This window comes from Mercenaria mercenaria, chromosome 10, assembly GCF_021730395.1.
Source record: "Mercenaria mercenaria strain notata chromosome 10, MADL_Memer_1, whole genome shotgun sequence".
Classification (NCBI taxonomy): Eukaryota; Metazoa; Mollusca; class Bivalvia; order Venerida; family Veneridae; genus Mercenaria; species Mercenaria mercenaria.
Genome location: NC_069370.1, coordinates 57,282,891 through 57,300,888, shown reverse-complemented (window position 1 = coordinate 57,300,888; position 17,998 = coordinate 57,282,891). Strand labels below are relative to the sequence as shown.

At 37.6% G+C, this 17,998-nt stretch overlaps 1 protein-coding gene across 2 annotated transcripts in view; it reads left to right on the top strand.

The window, feature by feature from the left end:
* Window positions 1-7,169: 7,169 nt before the first annotated feature.
* The window catches only part of LOC123561469 (uncharacterized), a 66,386-nt gene continuing 55,557 nt past the window's right edge, over window positions 7,170-17,998 (top strand). Inside the window, exons 1-9 of one of the 2 annotated variants that reach the window (XM_045353858.2) lie at window positions 7,170-7,724; window positions 8,423-8,512; window positions 9,127-9,280; window positions 10,043-10,218; window positions 10,870-11,003; window positions 12,190-12,331; window positions 15,149-15,278; window positions 16,222-16,325; window positions 17,302-17,426. In XM_045353858.2, the coding sequence (XP_045209793.2) occupies window positions 7,487-7,724; window positions 8,423-8,512; window positions 9,127-9,280; window positions 10,043-10,218; window positions 10,870-11,003; window positions 12,190-12,331; window positions 15,149-15,278; window positions 16,222-16,325; window positions 17,302-17,426 (1,293 nt within the window). In that variant the 5' untranslated portion in view covers window positions 7,170-7,486. Of the gene's footprint in view, window positions 7,725-7,810; window positions 7,985-8,422; window positions 8,513-9,126; window positions 9,281-10,042; window positions 10,219-10,869; window positions 11,004-12,189; window positions 12,332-15,148; window positions 15,279-16,221; window positions 16,326-17,301; window positions 17,427-17,998 lie in introns of those variants that run through there. The other variant, XM_045353859.2, reaches the window with a different exon arrangement.

Here is a 17,998-nt window from a genome sequence, read left to right as displayed (position 1 = left end):
CGTTAGACCTAAAACAAACAAAGGTGTAGAATTTAAGTGTGTGAAGTTGGCAAAAAGTTCGACATTGAACATTGGATAAGAAAACGACATTGGCCATTTAAAGCGTGAAGTTGGCGAGAAGTTAAACATTCGACATTGGACATTCGATTTTAGAACGAAATTGGACATTTGATACCAGAACGACATTGGACATGCGAACCCAGAACGACATTGGACATTCGAACCCAGAACAACATTGGACATTTGAACCCAGAAAGATACTGGACATTCAAAACAAACCAGAACGACACTGGACATTCAAACCCAGAACGACATTGGACATTCGATACCAGAACGACATTGGACATGCGGCCCAGAACGACATTCGAACCCAGAACGACATTGGACATTCGAATCCAAAACGACATTGGACATTCCATACCAGTACGACATTGGTCATTTGATTTGAGAAGGACCTTGGACATTTGATACCAGAACGACATTTGACATGCGAACCCAGAACGACATTGGACATTTGAACCTAGAACAACATTGGACATTCGAATCTAAAACGACATTGGACATTCGATACCAGAACGACATTGGACATTTGATTTCAGAACGATATTGGACATTCGAATCCAGAACAACATTTGACATTCGAACCCAGAACGACAGTGGACATTCGAATGTAAAAAGACATTGGACATTCGAAGCCAGAACTACATTCGATATTCGAATCAAGAAAGACATTGGATATTCGAACCCAGAACGACATTGGACATTCAAAAAAAGAACGACATTCAGATCCAGAACGGCATTGTACATTTCAGCCTAGAACGGCATTGGACATTCGAATCCAAAACGACACTGGACATTCGATACCAGAACGACAGTTGATTTCAGACGATATTGGACATTCAAGCCTCGAACGAAAACGGACATTCACAACCAAAACGAGACATCGGACATCCGAATCCAGAACGACATTAGACATTCGAAGCCAGAATTATATTTGACCTTCGAAATCAAAACGACATTTGACATTCGATACAAGAATGACATTGGACATTCGAACCCAGAACGACATTGGACATTTGAACCAAGAACGACATTGGACATTCGAATTCTAAACGACATTGGACATTCGAACCAAGAACGACATTGGACATTCGAACCCAGAACGGCATTGGTCATTCGATTCAATACGACATTGAACATTCGAACCTGGAACGACTTTGGACATTCGAATCTAGAACGACATTGGACATTTGAAGCTCGAACGAGATTGGACATTCGGTTCCACAACGGCATTAAACATTCGATACTAGAACGACATTGGACATTCTATTTCAGAACAACATTGGACATCCGAACCCAGAACGAAATTGGACATTCGAACCCAGTACGACATTGGACATTCGATACCAGAACGACATTGAACATTCGAAACTAGAACGACATTGGAACCTTGAACGACATTGAATATTCGAACCCAACACGACATTGGACATTCGATACCAAAACGACATTGGACTATCGAACCTAGAACGACATTGGACATGCGAACCAAGAACGACATTGGACATTCGAATCTAGAACGACATTGGACATTTGAAGTTAGAACGACATTGGACATTCGATACCACAACGACATTAAATATTCGATACTAGAACGACATTAGACATTCGATTTCAGAACGACATTGGACATCCGAACCCAGAACGACATTGGACATTCGAACCCAGTACGACATTGGACAATCGATACCAGAACGACATTGAACATTCAAAAATAGAACGACATTGGAACCTTAAATGACATTGAGCATTCGAACCCCAAACGACATTGGACATTCGATACCAGAACGACATTGGACTATCGAACCTAGAACGACATTGGACATTCGAACCCAGAACGACATTAGACATTCGAATCTAAAACGACATGGGACATCCGATACCAGAACGACATTAGACATTCGAACGTAAAATAACATAGGCCATTCGAACCCAAAATGACATTGGACATTCGAATCAAGAGCGAAATTGAACATTCGAATCCAAAACGAGATTGTACATTCCATACCAGAACAGCATTGGACATTCAAACCCAGAACGACATTGGACATTCGAACCCAGAACGGCATAGGACATTCCAACCAAGAACGTCATTGGACATTCAAACCCAGAACGACATTGGTCATTCGAATCCAGAGCGACATTGGACATTCGAATCCAAAAACGAGATTGTACATTCGATACCAGAACAGCATTTGACATTCGAACCTAGAACGACATTGGACATTCGAACCCGGAACGGCATAGGACATTCCAACCAAGAACGACATTGAACATTCGAATCTAGAACACATTGGTCATTCGATATTAGAACGACATTGGACATTCGAACCCAATACCACACCAGAACGACATTGAACATTGGAACCTAGAACGACATAAGACATTCGATACCTGAACAATATTTGACATTCGATTTCAGAACGACCTTAGACTTTCGAACCCAGAACGAGATTGGACATTCAAACCCAAAACGACATTGGACATTAGAAACTAGTACGACATTGGACATTTGAACCAAGAACGACATTGGACGTTCGAACCCAAACCGACATTGAACACTTGATAAAAGAACGACAACGGCATTGGACATTCCAACCAAGAACGACATTGGACATTCCAACCCAGAACGACATTGGAGATCCGATACTAGTACGACATTGGACATTCGAACGTAAAACGACATGGGACATTTGAACCCAAAGCGCCATTGGACATTCGAATCCAAAACGAGAGTGTACATTCGATACGAGAACGGCATTGGACATTTGAACCCGGAACGGCATTGGACATTCCAACCAAGAACGACATTGGACATTCGAACCAAGAACGACATTGGACATTCGAACCAAGAACGACATTGGACATTTGAACCCGGAACGGCATTGGACATTTGAACCCGGAACGGCATTGGACATTCCAACCAAGAACGGCATTGGACATTTGAACCAAGAACGACATTGGACATTTGAACCAAGAACGGCATTGGACATTTGAACCCGGAACGGCATTGGACATTCCAACCAAGAACGACATTGGACATTTGAACCAAGAACGACATTGGACATTTGAACCCGGAACGGCATTGGACATTCCAACCAAGAACGACATTGGACATTTGAACCCGGAACGGCATTGGACATTCCAACCAAGAACGACATTGGACATTTGAACCAAGAACGACATTGGACATTTGAACCCGGAACGGCATTGGACATTCCAACCAAGAACGACATTGGACATTTGAACCAAGAACGACATTGGACATTTGAACCCGGAACGGCATTGGACATTCCAACCAAGAACGACATTGGACATTTGAACCAAGAACGACATTGGACATTTGAACCAAGAACGACATTGGACATTTGAACCCGGAACGGCATTGGACATTCCAACCAAGAACGACATTGGACATTTGAACCAAGAACGACATTGGCCATTTGATATCAGAACGACATTGGACATTCGAACCCAGTAAGACACTAGAACGACATTGAACATTCGAACCTAGAACGACATTGGACATTCGATACCAGAACGACATCAAACATTCGATACCAGAACAATATTTGACATTTGATTTCAGAACGACATTGGACATTCGAACTCAGAACGAGATTGGACATTCGAAACCGAAACGACATTGGACATAAGAAACCAGCACGACATTGGACATTTGAACCCAGAACGACATTGGACACTTGATAGAAGAACGACAACGGCATTGGACATTCCATCCAAGAGCGACATTGGACATTCGAACCCAGAACGACATTGGTCATTCAATATCAGAACGACATTGGACATTCGAACCCAGTACGACACCAGAACCACATTGACATTTGACATTTGAACCCAGAACGACATTGGACATTCGATACCTGAACGACATTGAACATTCGAACCAGGAACGACATTAGTAGTCTTCCTTGGCACCGATTCCTGAAAGTCTGCGAGTCCTCCTGAAAGTGTCCCAAACTGTTTTTGAATCATTTAGAACGGTCTGCTGCACTTTCAGGAACCAGTGCTAAGGGAGAAAACATGGTCCCAATAGTTCTTGTTTCTATTTTAATCATTTAAATCGGTCTGTGACTCTTTCAGGAAGACTCGCAAACTTTTAGGAATCGGTACTAGCAAAGATAACATTAACCAAGTAGTATCTGTTTCTTTTTAATTCATTTATATCGGTCTGCGGCACTTTCAGGAACACTCACAGACCTCAAGGAACCGGTGCGCCTAGGGAGATAACACCATCCTAGTAGCCTCTGTATCATTTCCACCCATTAACAACGCTCTGTAACACTTTCAGGAGAACTCGTAGACTTTCATGAACTGGTGCCAAGGAAGATAACATCGTCCCAATAATCCTTGTTTCTTTTTCAATTATTTAGAATGGTCTGTGAAACTTTCAGGAGGACTCGAAGACTTTCAGGAACCGGTGCCTATAGAGGTAACACTAACCAAAAAGTCCCTGTTTCTTTTTTAATCATAAAACAACGGTCTTCAACACTTTCAGGAACACTCGTAGACCTTAAGGAATCGGTGCCAAAGGAGAAAGCACCGTCCCAGTTGCCCTGTATCTTTTCAACCCATTACCAACGGTCTGTGCCACTTTCAGGAGAACTCGAAGACTTTTAGGAAACGGTGTCAAGAGAGAAATGGTCAATGTTTCTTTTTAATCATTTTGAATGGTTTGCGACACTTTTAGGAGGACTCGCAGACTTTCAGGAATCGGTGCTAAGGGAGAAAACACGGACCCAGCAATCCCTGTGATCTTTCAAACCATTCAGAACGGTCTGTGACACTTTCAGGAGGACTCGCAGACTTTCAAGAAACGGTGCCAAGGGAGAAAACATTGTAACAATAGTGACGACATTGGGCATTCGAATCCAAAACGAAATTGGACATTCGTTGGACAATGTTTCTTTTTAATCAATTTGAATGGTTTGCGACACTTTCAGGAGGACTCGCAGACTTTCAGGAATCGGTGCCAAGGGATACTAATGTCGTTCTGAAAACACGGACCCAGCAATCCCTGTGCTCTTTCAAACCATTCAGAATGGCCTGTGACACTTTCAGATAGGCTCGCAGACTTCCAAGAATCGGCGCCAGGAGAAATAACACTATCATTGTAGTTCCTGTTACTTTTTAAATCATTTAAAACGGTCTGCGACACATTCAGGAGGACTCACAAACTTTCAGGAATCAGTCCCAAGGGAGACTTCTAATGTCGTTCTGGTTTCAAATGTCCAATTTCGTTCTTGTTTCGAATGTCCAATGTCGTTTAGGATTAGAATGTCCAATGTAGTTCTTGTTTCGAATGTCCAATGTCGTTCTGGATTCGAATGTCCAATGTCGCTATGGATTTAATGTCCCATGTCGTTTTGGATTCGAATGTCTAATGTCGGTCTGGGTTCAAATGTCCAATGTCGTTCTTTTATCAAGTGTCCAATGTCGGTTTGGGTTCGAAATATCTCCAATGTCGTTCTGGGTTCAAGTGTCCAATGTCGTGCTGCAATGGTTTTTAATGTCTAATGTCGTTTTTGGGTTCGAATGTCCAATGTCGTTCTAGGTTTGAATGTCCAATGTCATTTTGGATTCTAATGTCCAACGTCGTTCTAGGTACGAATGTCCAATGTCCTTCTGGTATGGAATGCCCAATGTCGTTCTGGCATAGAATGTCCAATGTCGTTTTGGATTTGAATGTCCAATGCCGTTCTGGTTTCGAATGTCCAATGTCGTTTTGGATTCGAATGTTCAATGTCGTTCTGAGTTCGAATGTCAAATGTTGTTCTGAGTTCGAATGTTTAATGTCGTTCTGGGTTCGAATGTCCAATGTCGTTTTGGATTCGAATGTCCAATGTCGTACTTGGTTGGAATGTCCAATGTCGTTCTGGTTTCGAATGTCCAATGTCGTTCTGGTATCAAATGTCCAATGTCGTTCTCTTATCCAATGTTCAATGTCAAATATCGAACTTCTTGCCATCTTCACACACTTGTAGAATTTGACAAATTTTCTTTCCACGTATTGAATGAAGTACTTCGTTATTTACCATATTTGCATTTTTGTAATATGCCAAAGTTAGAAAAAAACTGTTTGTCTCATATTTACTTACAATTTTCATTTTTCTTTCTTCACTTTTGTTTATATTTTACAAGGCTCTATAAACTCCCATAATTGATTATTTTTATACCTGCTTGAGACGATGTTAACAGCGTTATGTCTGTAATGTCACATTTTGGACAAATTTATACCGTTATAAAATCATTATTATCATCATTTAGATTGTAAGAAAAGATAGAGTTAGCAGTTCAATCAGGTTTTACATAAGAACGTGGATATTCTATTTTATACAAAGAGAGAAATACAATCAAACAAATATCATTGTAATTTGACAAATAATATAATGAATAAAATAAAGCAAATAAATTTCTTTATAGCATTATTTTCTTATAGTTGCGTAATGGAAAGTAACGTCCGTGAACACAATTAAAGTCATGACCTTTCAAAGACGCACAGTAACGTCGATATCGTCTGTCATACGGTATGCCAGATGGGTTGCCGGCATGGGTAAAATCACCGGAAAAGCCAGTATGACCTTCAAGAATAAAAATAATAGTACTTAACCAAACATCAATTACAGCTTATGACGTGGGAAGACCCATCAACAAGTACCAATGGATTTATTTTTAACCTTTAGCCTGCTAAATTTCTAAAATGGATTTGCCTATCATTCAATTTGGGCAGTACCATTTATTATTTGAAGGGGTGTTCACTGAAAATTTGCTGACTGAATAGGGAACAGTGCAGACCATGATCAGCATGATCTTGGCCTGCACTGGTCGCGAAGGCAGAGTCACTTACCTCCAGCTGGCTAAAGGTAAATAAGGCACCTGATAAAAAAACAACAATATAATCTGTAACATATTTCTGTTAAACTTTTTAAGTGTTTATTACGTGTCATATTTTAGCTCATCATTTCAAGCATATCTCGCATATAGGACCCTTTATCTCAGCAGTAACTGTTTGATACGGCGGTATATTTATTCATTGTATCATTGTTTATCAAGTTGAGATTAAAATTTTCGTCCCATCCATCATTTTATGCAAGCGCTTGTATAAGGGAATAATTAGTCTCACATCACTGAGTTACAATATTTTACTTAATGGCAATTAGTTTGTTTATGCTTTGAAATTATTTTTCTGCCTTAACTATGCATCAAATGCATGCGTAAACTGTGGCTTTTTCTTCTAATTTCTTGTGTTTTTGCGGTGAGAAACGTCTTACGTTTTTTGGGGAAAAATTATATTTACAGCAACTTAAGTTTACGTTAGACAGACTGTAAAAACCGTGACAGGAGGGACAATTAAAACACTTCAGCATCTATCAGTTGAAACGCGTGGGGACTGACGAAAATTAATATGGAGTTTGGGAGAATAAAATTTGTCGTAAAACGGCAGAAACGGTCAGATTTTTGTATACAGAATTATGTATATGTGTTAATTATAATCAGTTATTTTATTCACGTTGCTGATGGTTTCAAAGACTACCATACATGCTTGGATGTTAAAAAAGACTTGGGTAGCAAGGCGGCGGATGGCGAATATATTCTGTATTTACCTTCTTTAAAAACTGTCGGAATTACTGTTTATTGTCACAGTAAGTACATTTATCTTATCATATCAGTTACAGGTTTGTGGCGATAATTCGACAGTTAAAGATACAGGAAGGAATCATTCGGTGTAAAGATTCGATAATCTGTTGTCTCACCACCTATATTTGGTGATCTTTATTAGCTATATAGTCAAAACTGGACTAAAGACCACAGATGAACAAACTGGTTTTGTTTCCAGCTGAAGCACTAACTATGTGACCTCTGAACGAAAACCACCTGAACATTTAGACATAATCGCTCGACGGTATATGAGTATTAAAATCAGTTTCACAATAAAAATAACTAAATACAGAATAACTATAACAAACGTACAATAACATTAACTGACAACAAAATAACAGGAAAGATCATTATAATAAGAATAACGAAATACTAAATATGAATATTAAACATACAGTAAGAATAACGAGATATACAATAATAATTACAAAATATACAACATGAATACAGTATGAATGACAAGTTTAACAATCATAAACATACATTAATTAAGAACGAAATAGAGGAACTAAGATATAGTATAACATTTGTAAAATATACAATATCAATGATATGTTTTATGTATTTAGTTATGAAAAACACGTACATTAAGTATTAAGAATAACTATAACAATGTTTACAATATAAATAACAAAACATTGAAAACAATAGTGACTATACAATGCTTTAATCTCGTTTTCAGATCTCCAATCTCCAGATCTTGGTCCACAGTCCTACATCACTCTTCGTTCTGGACGAAGTTCGAATTTTGCCTCGTTTTATGAAAATGTTGGTAGGTACAATCTGATCTAATAATATCCATGGATTCTTAATGCTCATTTTTATTACACACGCGCACTTTGTAACTAAAAGCAAGGCTGTTCATTTGAAAGTAATAATGTAAGTAAATACTACGAACTCGGGGCAACAGTTTAAGGCCATTTTGTTATCACTCATCTATTGCATGAAACTGTTTATAATTTCAAATAAACGCTTGAACATGTTAAGTTTTACCAGACTTTGCGAATGTATCGTCTTAAACAGATCGTTGCAATTTATCATCTACGTTAGTACGCAAGCTCAGACGGGACATTTGAGTTTATTTTATTGTACCGTTTCCACTAGTCAATTTTCAACTTTCTTTTTCCGTTTTCTCACTCAATAAGAATATTTCGAAAAAAATCTATAGTATAAACACTGGACTCGAATGTCCCCTTTAAGCTTCCGTAGTTTTAGGTCAAATGCATGCTTTTGTCATGTTTCTAAAAAGAATAAAGGTACTGCTCATGTATGCATAGGGACGTTTATGTATGATGATCTCAAAATCTTCTAACTATTTTGTTCCTTTTTTGTCGCAGTCACAAATTGCGCGCGTTTTTAAATTTTAATCTTTTCTTTCTTTTTAAGGTGTAAAAGATTATTGTGCTGACGCGTATCCAAGGCAAGCGTACTCAGCCGGAGGCAGGACAGAATTCACTAAGATAGCTGTCAATATGTATGGTTTAAACATTGATCCGGGTGATTTTACGTTTGCTAACCATTCCAGTGTAAACAAGATAAGGTAAAACACAGTTAACTGATTTATGAACTTTTTTAAGATAAGATTACATAACATACAATGAAAAACAAATGTGTAATTTTTTTCTCGGCCATACTCCATAAATATCAGTTCATGCCCTCTCCGTATATTCGGAAGCGCTCAAAGACTTTGGTATACATAGGCACACTAATACTCTGCATAACATAGATACCAAAATCAAACAGTATTTTTATTGCAGCTGTCCCTGGGTAGACTAAATGTGTGTTCGCCACTGAGAGGTTATTACAATTTATGCTTGGAGATATGATACTATACGTGTTAAAATCACAAAAAAAGACATATAATTATTTTAGGTTATAAAATGCCAATACAAATGACATTATGCAAAGTCTAATCAAAACCACTATCTTTATTTTAAGCGACGTTCGTAAGAACAGCAAACACTGGGTAAATGACAATGCAGCCATATCTTTTCTATTTTATGATGTACAAATAGTATGATAAATTAAAATTAAATCTGACTAATAAATGGACACTGACGGGGGTTCTAAACCAGATCCTTGGCATGAGAAGTATTATACAAGGGAGGTCACTAATACAATACATTTGTACAGTTTCCCTTAGGTTTTGTTGTTTTGAGAGAGAGGGGTGGGTGGGGGTGTGTTGAGGGTCTTTTAAATATTCACCACGCCCGGAAACTGAAATCGTGATCTTTAGATTGATAAAAAAACCTTTGATACTGCCATATTTAAAGTAATTAACCTCTGATAGGCAACATTTCAGATATGGGTCAGCGGGAGATAACTGGACAAGTTCAGATTCTTGTTTTCCAATGGGGGCTTTCCAAGTTGATCTTACTGGCACACCGTTTACTGTGGTTTCAAACTCTGTATGGGAATGGGCGGGACGGCACGTGCGCGGGAATCTCACCTCGGGACACGCTCGCATTGACAATCATAGTAAGTAAATTTGCACACCTTCTTAATCATTTGTAGATTTCTGCTAGGAAATGCAATTTAATGATCAAAGCATTCATACTATAGTAAGTTGTGAATAGATAATTGTTTATTTTTCTTACGGGGTTAACGATATCTGATTAGTTAACACACATACATGTGCATAAATTCCACACTAGTAAGAACTTGTTTGGGCGTAAAAGACCTTACGTGAATCAGAGTTCAGACGCAAGGTAATCTTCAGTCAAATTATTTACATATTATACAGTCGCAACGGCGGGCAAGGGTCGAACTCACGACATCCAGACTGACAATTTTGTGAAGTCAATACTAAGCTGAGTAGGGAGGGGGTTGGTCTGCTAAATAATGCACCTGTCAATATTTTGCCCGCCCAGGGGGGCGGCGGGCTGACCCAGGGGAATTTGACATTTCAAAAATTTTGTTGTCTAAATCCCCACCCTAGAGACAACATTTTTTGTCTAAATCCCACCGTAGAGCCTGGTTGGTACATCAAATGTTTGTCAAATTCCCGCCTGTCGGGAATGGTCTTCTGTCTAAAGTCACGTGTATGCCCGCCGCTCCCCCGGGCGGGCAATATATTGACAGGTGCATAAGTATGTAGGTCAGCTAACTACTTAATACTTTTATTTCTAGCGTACATTGGATGTTTTGTTGACAAGCGTGATCGTCTGCTGCCGGGAGGCCGAGCAGATAATTCTAGAAACCAAACCGTACAGAACTGTATACGGCATTGCAAAGGTCTGAATTATGCATATGCAGGCGTCGAGGTACAATGTATTTCTAATGAATGTTTCTCATTGCAGAGTTGGTGCAGCCGTTCAGCGCATGCGCGGAATTATTATCAAATGGAACGCACGGCAAAAATACTCATTTTCTTGCATGTCCGCACGCATTTAGTGTATAATGTGCATAATATAGTGACTAAAGGTTAGGGTTAGAATCACCATGGTTACAAAATATATACATTTAAGGTATTTTTGTTCAAATTTAGTTAATCCGGTATATACCGGAGTCTGTAATATATCACGGGCGCACCAACTCTGTATTTAGTCACAGCCATTTCTAATAAAGTCTTCACATTTCTTCAGCCAGAAATTATAAATTTACAGTGCAAGAAAACTTTGTTGGGATTTTCCTTAGTGTTTATTCAGAAACTGTACAGTTACTTATCAACTATATTTCGTTTCCTAGATTTTTATCATGTCAGGGAAAACGAGAGAGCATTATGACGTCAGTTATGACGTCAAATTGCCGCATGGCGTCCGATACATTACTCCTCGTGTAAATGAAGTCCAGTTCAATTCCTACGCATCTGAACTCTAAACCGTAGTATATTAGACAATAAACCACTCGAAGGCCTTGATTATTTGTTAAATCAAAGTGAAAAATGGCAAGTTACTGTTTGATAAACTGATTTCGTGACAGCGTTTTTCAGATTTTTTTTTCACATTAGTATTAGATACCATTTTTAGTTTCAAAGACTTATTGATTTTTTCTTATTTAATAACTAAAAGAATGTTTTAGCACAAGTTTAGACTTTCTGAATCTTTGGTGCAGAAATGCTGATCTTTTTTCCAGACTTTGATGTTCGGCATTAACCACACAATTGTAATTGCCATCAATGACTGCAAACTGGGCTGTTAATGTTAAATTCGTGAGAGAAAAACAGAGATAACTGAAAAGTTATTATACTGGTCTTCTGGCTACATTACAAAGTTGTTAAATCCCAATTCTGCTGTCAGCTGCGAAAGTGAACACAAAAGTAGTGTCACGGAATATGTAAATATGTAAATGTGACAATGACACAAATGTTTCAAAGATTTCTAAGAATGTAGGCTTAAAGAATTCAAATTAATGTAGTCAAAAATACATAATTGAGGTGGAAGATGTATAATAATTAAGACAGTATTATGTTTTTAAATTAATCACTTATTTAAATTAATTGTTTTCAAGTATGGTGTTGAATGTCATTGCGGTAACGATTACGGAAGGTACGGTACACGGCCGGTATCGGAGAACAACTGTAACAAAAAATGTAGCGGAAACCCGCATCAGATATGCGGAGGAACTTGGTTCGTAAGCGTGTATTCTACAGGTAAAAATTATGTATGATATTTGCAATAATTAATCTAATGTTCCTACTTGAAAACCTCCCTTGTTTCGCTCTTGTTCTAAGCCTGAAATGTAGACTTTGACTTTAATCTGGTTTTGGCTCGTATTTATCAGCGTTCTAATATTATGCTTACAGTTCATTTTCAGCTCACCTGAGTAATGCTCAGGTCAGTTATTGTGATCGCTCGATGTCCGTCGTCCGTCGTCTGTCGTCTGTCAACATTTAGTTTGTGTTCGAATATAGTTATCTGGGGTCAAAAACAAGGCCACCCAGTCAAATCAAAGAAAAACCTTATGTATGCAATAGTGACTGTATTTTACAGAGAATATTCATGAAATTTGATCAGAATGTTTTTCTTGATAAAAACTAGGTCGAGTTTGAATATGGGTCATCTGGGGTCAAAAACTAGGTCACAGAGTTAAATCAAAGAAAAACTTTGTGAATGCAATAGAGGCTACATTTAGGCAAGATGTTCGTAATGAAAATGTTTGCTTTGATGAAATCTAGGTCAAAGTCAAATATGGGTCATAATGGGTCAAAAACTAGGTCACCTGGTCAAATCAATGAATAAACTTGTGTATGCAATTAGAGCTGCATTTTTTACTGGATCTTCATGAAATTTGATCAGAATATCTGTTTTGAAATCTAGGTCGAGTTCAAATATGGGTCATCTGGGGTCAATGATTAGGTCACCCAGTAAAATCAAAGAAAACATTTTTGAATGCAATAGGGGCTACATTTTAGGCAGCATGTTCATGATGAAAATGTTTCCTTTGATGAAAATTAGGTCAAGTCACATATGGGTCATGTTGGGTCAAAAACTAGGTCAGCTGGTCAAATCAAAGAACAACCTTGTGTATACAATAGGGGCTGCATTTTTCAGTGGATCTTCATGAAATTTGATCAGAATGTTGTCTTGATGAAAGCTAGGTCGAGTTCAAATATGGGTCATGTTGGGTCAAAAACTAGGTCACCTGGTCAAATCAAAGAAATACTTTGCCTATGCAAAAGGGGTCGCATTTTAAGCAGGATTTCCATTAAATTTGATCAAGCTATTCTCAGGTGAGCGACCTAGGACCATTTGGTCCTCTTGTTTATATTTTGTTCATCTTTATACTTATATTTATTAAAATGATGTAAAACTGAATATTTTTAATGAATCTTATCAATATCAGTAAAAAGTTCTGGATTAATGCAGAGCTCTATTTTTATTTATCTTCCAATATTTAAAAAAAAAATCTTTACAGAAAGTATAGACTTGTGCAAAATAATAGTCTTTTCTCAGAAAAGTTACATACAGCCCACGCTCTGAAAGCCTTAAAATGTCACTTTAAATCTCGTAACGCTTTTCAAAGACAACAGAAAATTAATTGAGCCGTGCCATGAGAAAACCAACATAGTGGGTTTGCGACCAGCATGGATCCAGACCAGCCTGCGCATCCGCGCAGTCTGGTCAGGATCCATGCTGTTCGCTAATAGTTTCTCCAATTCCAATAGGCTTTAAAAGCGAACAGCATGGATCCTGACCAGACTGCGCGGATGCGCAGGCTGGTCTGGATCCATGCTGGTCGCATACCCACTATGTTGGTTTTCCCATGGCACGGCTCAATTATTGTCTTATCTTTAATTACGGTTAATACGCACATTTAAAAATGAATACTGTTTATATTTTATAAAACGTGTCATACAAGTGCGCAATTTATCAAAAGTTTGTATTCTGTCACGGTTTCAAGTTTTATATTTACGTTTGATGAAACGATATGAGATATAAAAACACATGACCGCCGGTTGGCTTGATTAACGCTTTTGTTCAGTCATATGCATCGTGTAATAAATGTACTTTTAACGATGTATCAAACAGGGATTTATTCTGCGATGTTTAATGCTGGTAGTTGCAAAACTTTTGAGAAACAATGAAATATTAAGCACAAAAAGGGAACGAAATTCAATTAAAACTATATTTGAGACAATGGTATGTATGGGCGGCGGTTACTGCCAAAATTAGTAAATATACAATCCATTCATAAACAAGTCAGTCAGTGCAGTGCATTTCAACGCCGTCTAGTTTAAAACTCCATCCCGTCCAATAAATTTGCATTCAACGCATTGTATTTTGAATCTATTTAAACATGGAACGATGCATTGAAAAACTTGTTGCGATGCACCGTACTATGAAATCATACAACAAAACATGATACCATGCAGCTCAATGTGAAGCCATTTAACACAACATGATTACATGCAGTGTAAAATGAAATGATTTATTACATCTTGACATATTTACTAATTTTGGCGGTAACCGCCGCCCATAGGTATGCACTTCCTCTAATTACGGTCTAACACTGTGACAACTTTTCTACAAATTCGTATCAATATTTGCAAAGTTATTCTCTAGATAAAATTTGGAGATATCCGAAATAACGTATAGTAGACAGAGTTACCGTTCATGTACGCTGCACTTTCTCTCATTAGTTTCTATATATATTTTCTGTTATATTTACAATTACATTTTCAGGAAAAAATGACAAAATATATTTAGAAAGGGAGATTATTAAATCAAATTATTTAAGCGGGGTTTATATTTCTTGCGTCTTTGTCTAACATTAGAATAAAATCATGAATTGCAAAGTACAACAAAGAAATTATTCGAAAAGTATTACAGATGCAGTTATGGCTTCTGCGCACATTGCCAGCTATCATTATGACAAGACATGTTTACATAAAGTTTCTTTGATATACTGTTGTCAGACTCAGAACCAATTGTGCTATGGTTACTATCTTTTAAAAACCAATTTTCAGCTATTCCACAAAGGATAACGGGACACTGTGGAGGTTTTCCAGGCCAGTGTTACCCAGCTACAACCGACATCTTTAAACAAGAAAACTTACAAGTGGATCTGATGCATAATCAACACATTTGTGTCAAAAGGTCAAGGTCATTTTTGTCAACATTTCATGTCTGAAACATTCAGTGCTATAACATAGTTTATGGCAAACAATTTACACAAATGAAGGCTTGCTGAGTTGTCTATAACTAACGAATGCATGCCTAAAATATTGATGAATACGGGCCCAAATGGTTCTAGAATATGAGACTAGGCTCAGAGTGCGTTCTTGACAGCGATCAATTTCAAAAGTATGCATTGACTTGACTAACCCAATGTTTAAGTATGAGCTATTTCTGTACCATGGGGATACGTCTTAGATTATATTTAATAAGATTATGTTTATCACAGTTGTCATACTTAACATGAGCCATGTGTGTTAGTTTAAGTTTTAAGTACTGTTCTGACAACGCGTCAAAACAAAAGTAAAACGTTTGATTAATTGAAGTTAGAAGTTTCAATAGGTCCAAGCCCGTTCAGTGTTTGTCCTTGAGTTACGTTTCGGAAACCGATGACTGTGTCGTTAAACATATATTTCAGTACTGGAGAAGTACGCTTCTAGTTTAATCCAAGAGTCAGTCTGTAGGCGAAAGCTCCGGAAGAAAACCGAGTACAGTTGTTTGTGTATCCAATCCTCAGACACACTTTACTTTACTTAGAGTTGTTATCATTTTCAGTCATTGAGTCCATTAAATGTTCTGTAAAGTAGATCTTTCTGTATTGGGTGTTGCACATTTTCATTACCTCCCACGCAGATACATAGTCAATCCGAGCCTGCAATTGATTGATTGGTTGATTAATTAATTAATTTATTAATTAATTAATTGATGATTGGTTGCCGTTCTATGCTTCCAAAGAATTTTCGTACAGATTATATTAGCAATACAAACATATTTTACTTTGCTGTTTCTTATTTCCAAAATACACTTGAAACCGATTATGTCCATTATTCAGTAACCAATAACGAATTCGAATTTTCTATTCTAGTAACCCTTGCCAGAACGAAGGACGGTGTTTAGCTGTAGACGCAGATAAGTTCAAATGTTTATGCTATAAAGGATACTCTGGGACAAATTGCGAAATTGTGAAATGTAAGTAAATCATTTGCTTTCAATTCCGAGTCTGTCCATACTATTTTTTTCATCATATGCTACAGCTGATTAGTATTGAAAGACATGCAGAACCGTAATATTTGCTGTGCAAAAAACCTGAAAATCTATACTAAGCCATAATATTTGATTTGGAAAACATGACAAACGTACCATTTGCTTTGGAAAACATGCCAGCCCGTAATAGCTGTATCTTAAAACAGTTCAAACCTATGCCAAACAGTAAGTTTTACTGTCATAACTGGAAAACATGCTAAACTAATTGGTTTGTTTTGGAAAGTGTGTCTAACAGTATAAACAGACATTAGTCACTGATTTTCCCACGCATGTGTTTGGTATTCATCCTCGAGTAAAAAAGTACCCTGTTCCGTCCAGACCGTTATGAATGTAACGCACTGGCTAGAAGCAAAAATATATTCACAATTTGTATCGAGTTTGTATCCTTCTGTCAAAAGGAAAACATCATCACACCATACTTCCTTATACCTGTAACGCATACGAAACATTTTCATTAATCGGCGTGGTTGTAAATGTTTAACAGTTAAGGTTTCCTATTGTTCAAATATAGAAGTTTGCTTAACTTTTACTTCAACTCCGTATTATCAAAGTGCATAAGTTTCACATTTCAGTACTGGATATAAATTGAAATAGTTTCCATTGGCGTTTCATCCAGATGGTCAATAATCTTTAAAAAAAAATGAGCCGTGCCATGAGAAAACCAACATAGTGGGTTTGCGACCAGCATGGATTCAGGCCAGCCTGCGCTTCCATGCTGTTCGCTTTTAAAGCCTATTGGAATTGGAGAATTTGTTAGCGAACAGCATGGATCCTGACCAGACTGCGCGCATGTTGGTTTTCTCATGGCGCGGCTCAAATAGAGTTTGAAAGGACTTCAATCACGTGTATAATGTTCCTGTTTCCGTGTTTACAACTTATGAGCTGACCTTCACTTTTCTAGCGGAAATTATTGACGACGGTCGAACATGTCCCGCCGGCTACCAAGCGGAAACATGCATGTGTTACGAGCCTAAATGTAACGGTGCCAAGTTTGAGGGTGATACATGTGTAACATCTACTGGACATGTAAGCCTATTCGTTGTTTCCTTCATGTTTACCACAAATTAGACTCTCCGATCCGCAACTTTCGGAAACTCAGTTATTTTCCTAGTAAAGTTTCATTAATTCATCTTAATTTTCAATACTTCCAACACAAGGAGGAATTGTTCTCACGTGTGATTTTCTGAAAATATTTTCATTTGTCTAAGTTGTAACTATGTCAAATTAAGTTTGGGCCATTTTAATCACAGGTTTTAAAAATATATTTTTGATACAGTCACTCTCCTATCCGATTTCTTTATTTTTTAAAAAAGCATATATAGAGTATAACATTATTTTTGATTTATTGTTAGCCCGATCATTCGAAGAATAGTAAAAGCTAATCTACTCACATGGCGTCGGCATCGCCGTCGCCATACGTTGGTTAAAGTTTTGCGAGCGATCTCATGAGTAACCATAGCATAATTGAAACTTTACCCGAGGCTTCCTAGCCATTAAACATATTGAAATAACTATATTTAATTCAAATTATGTTCCATTTTCAACTTGGAAAATTTGGTTCCACTTTTTCATGCCACCAATTATCAGCCTGTATCTCA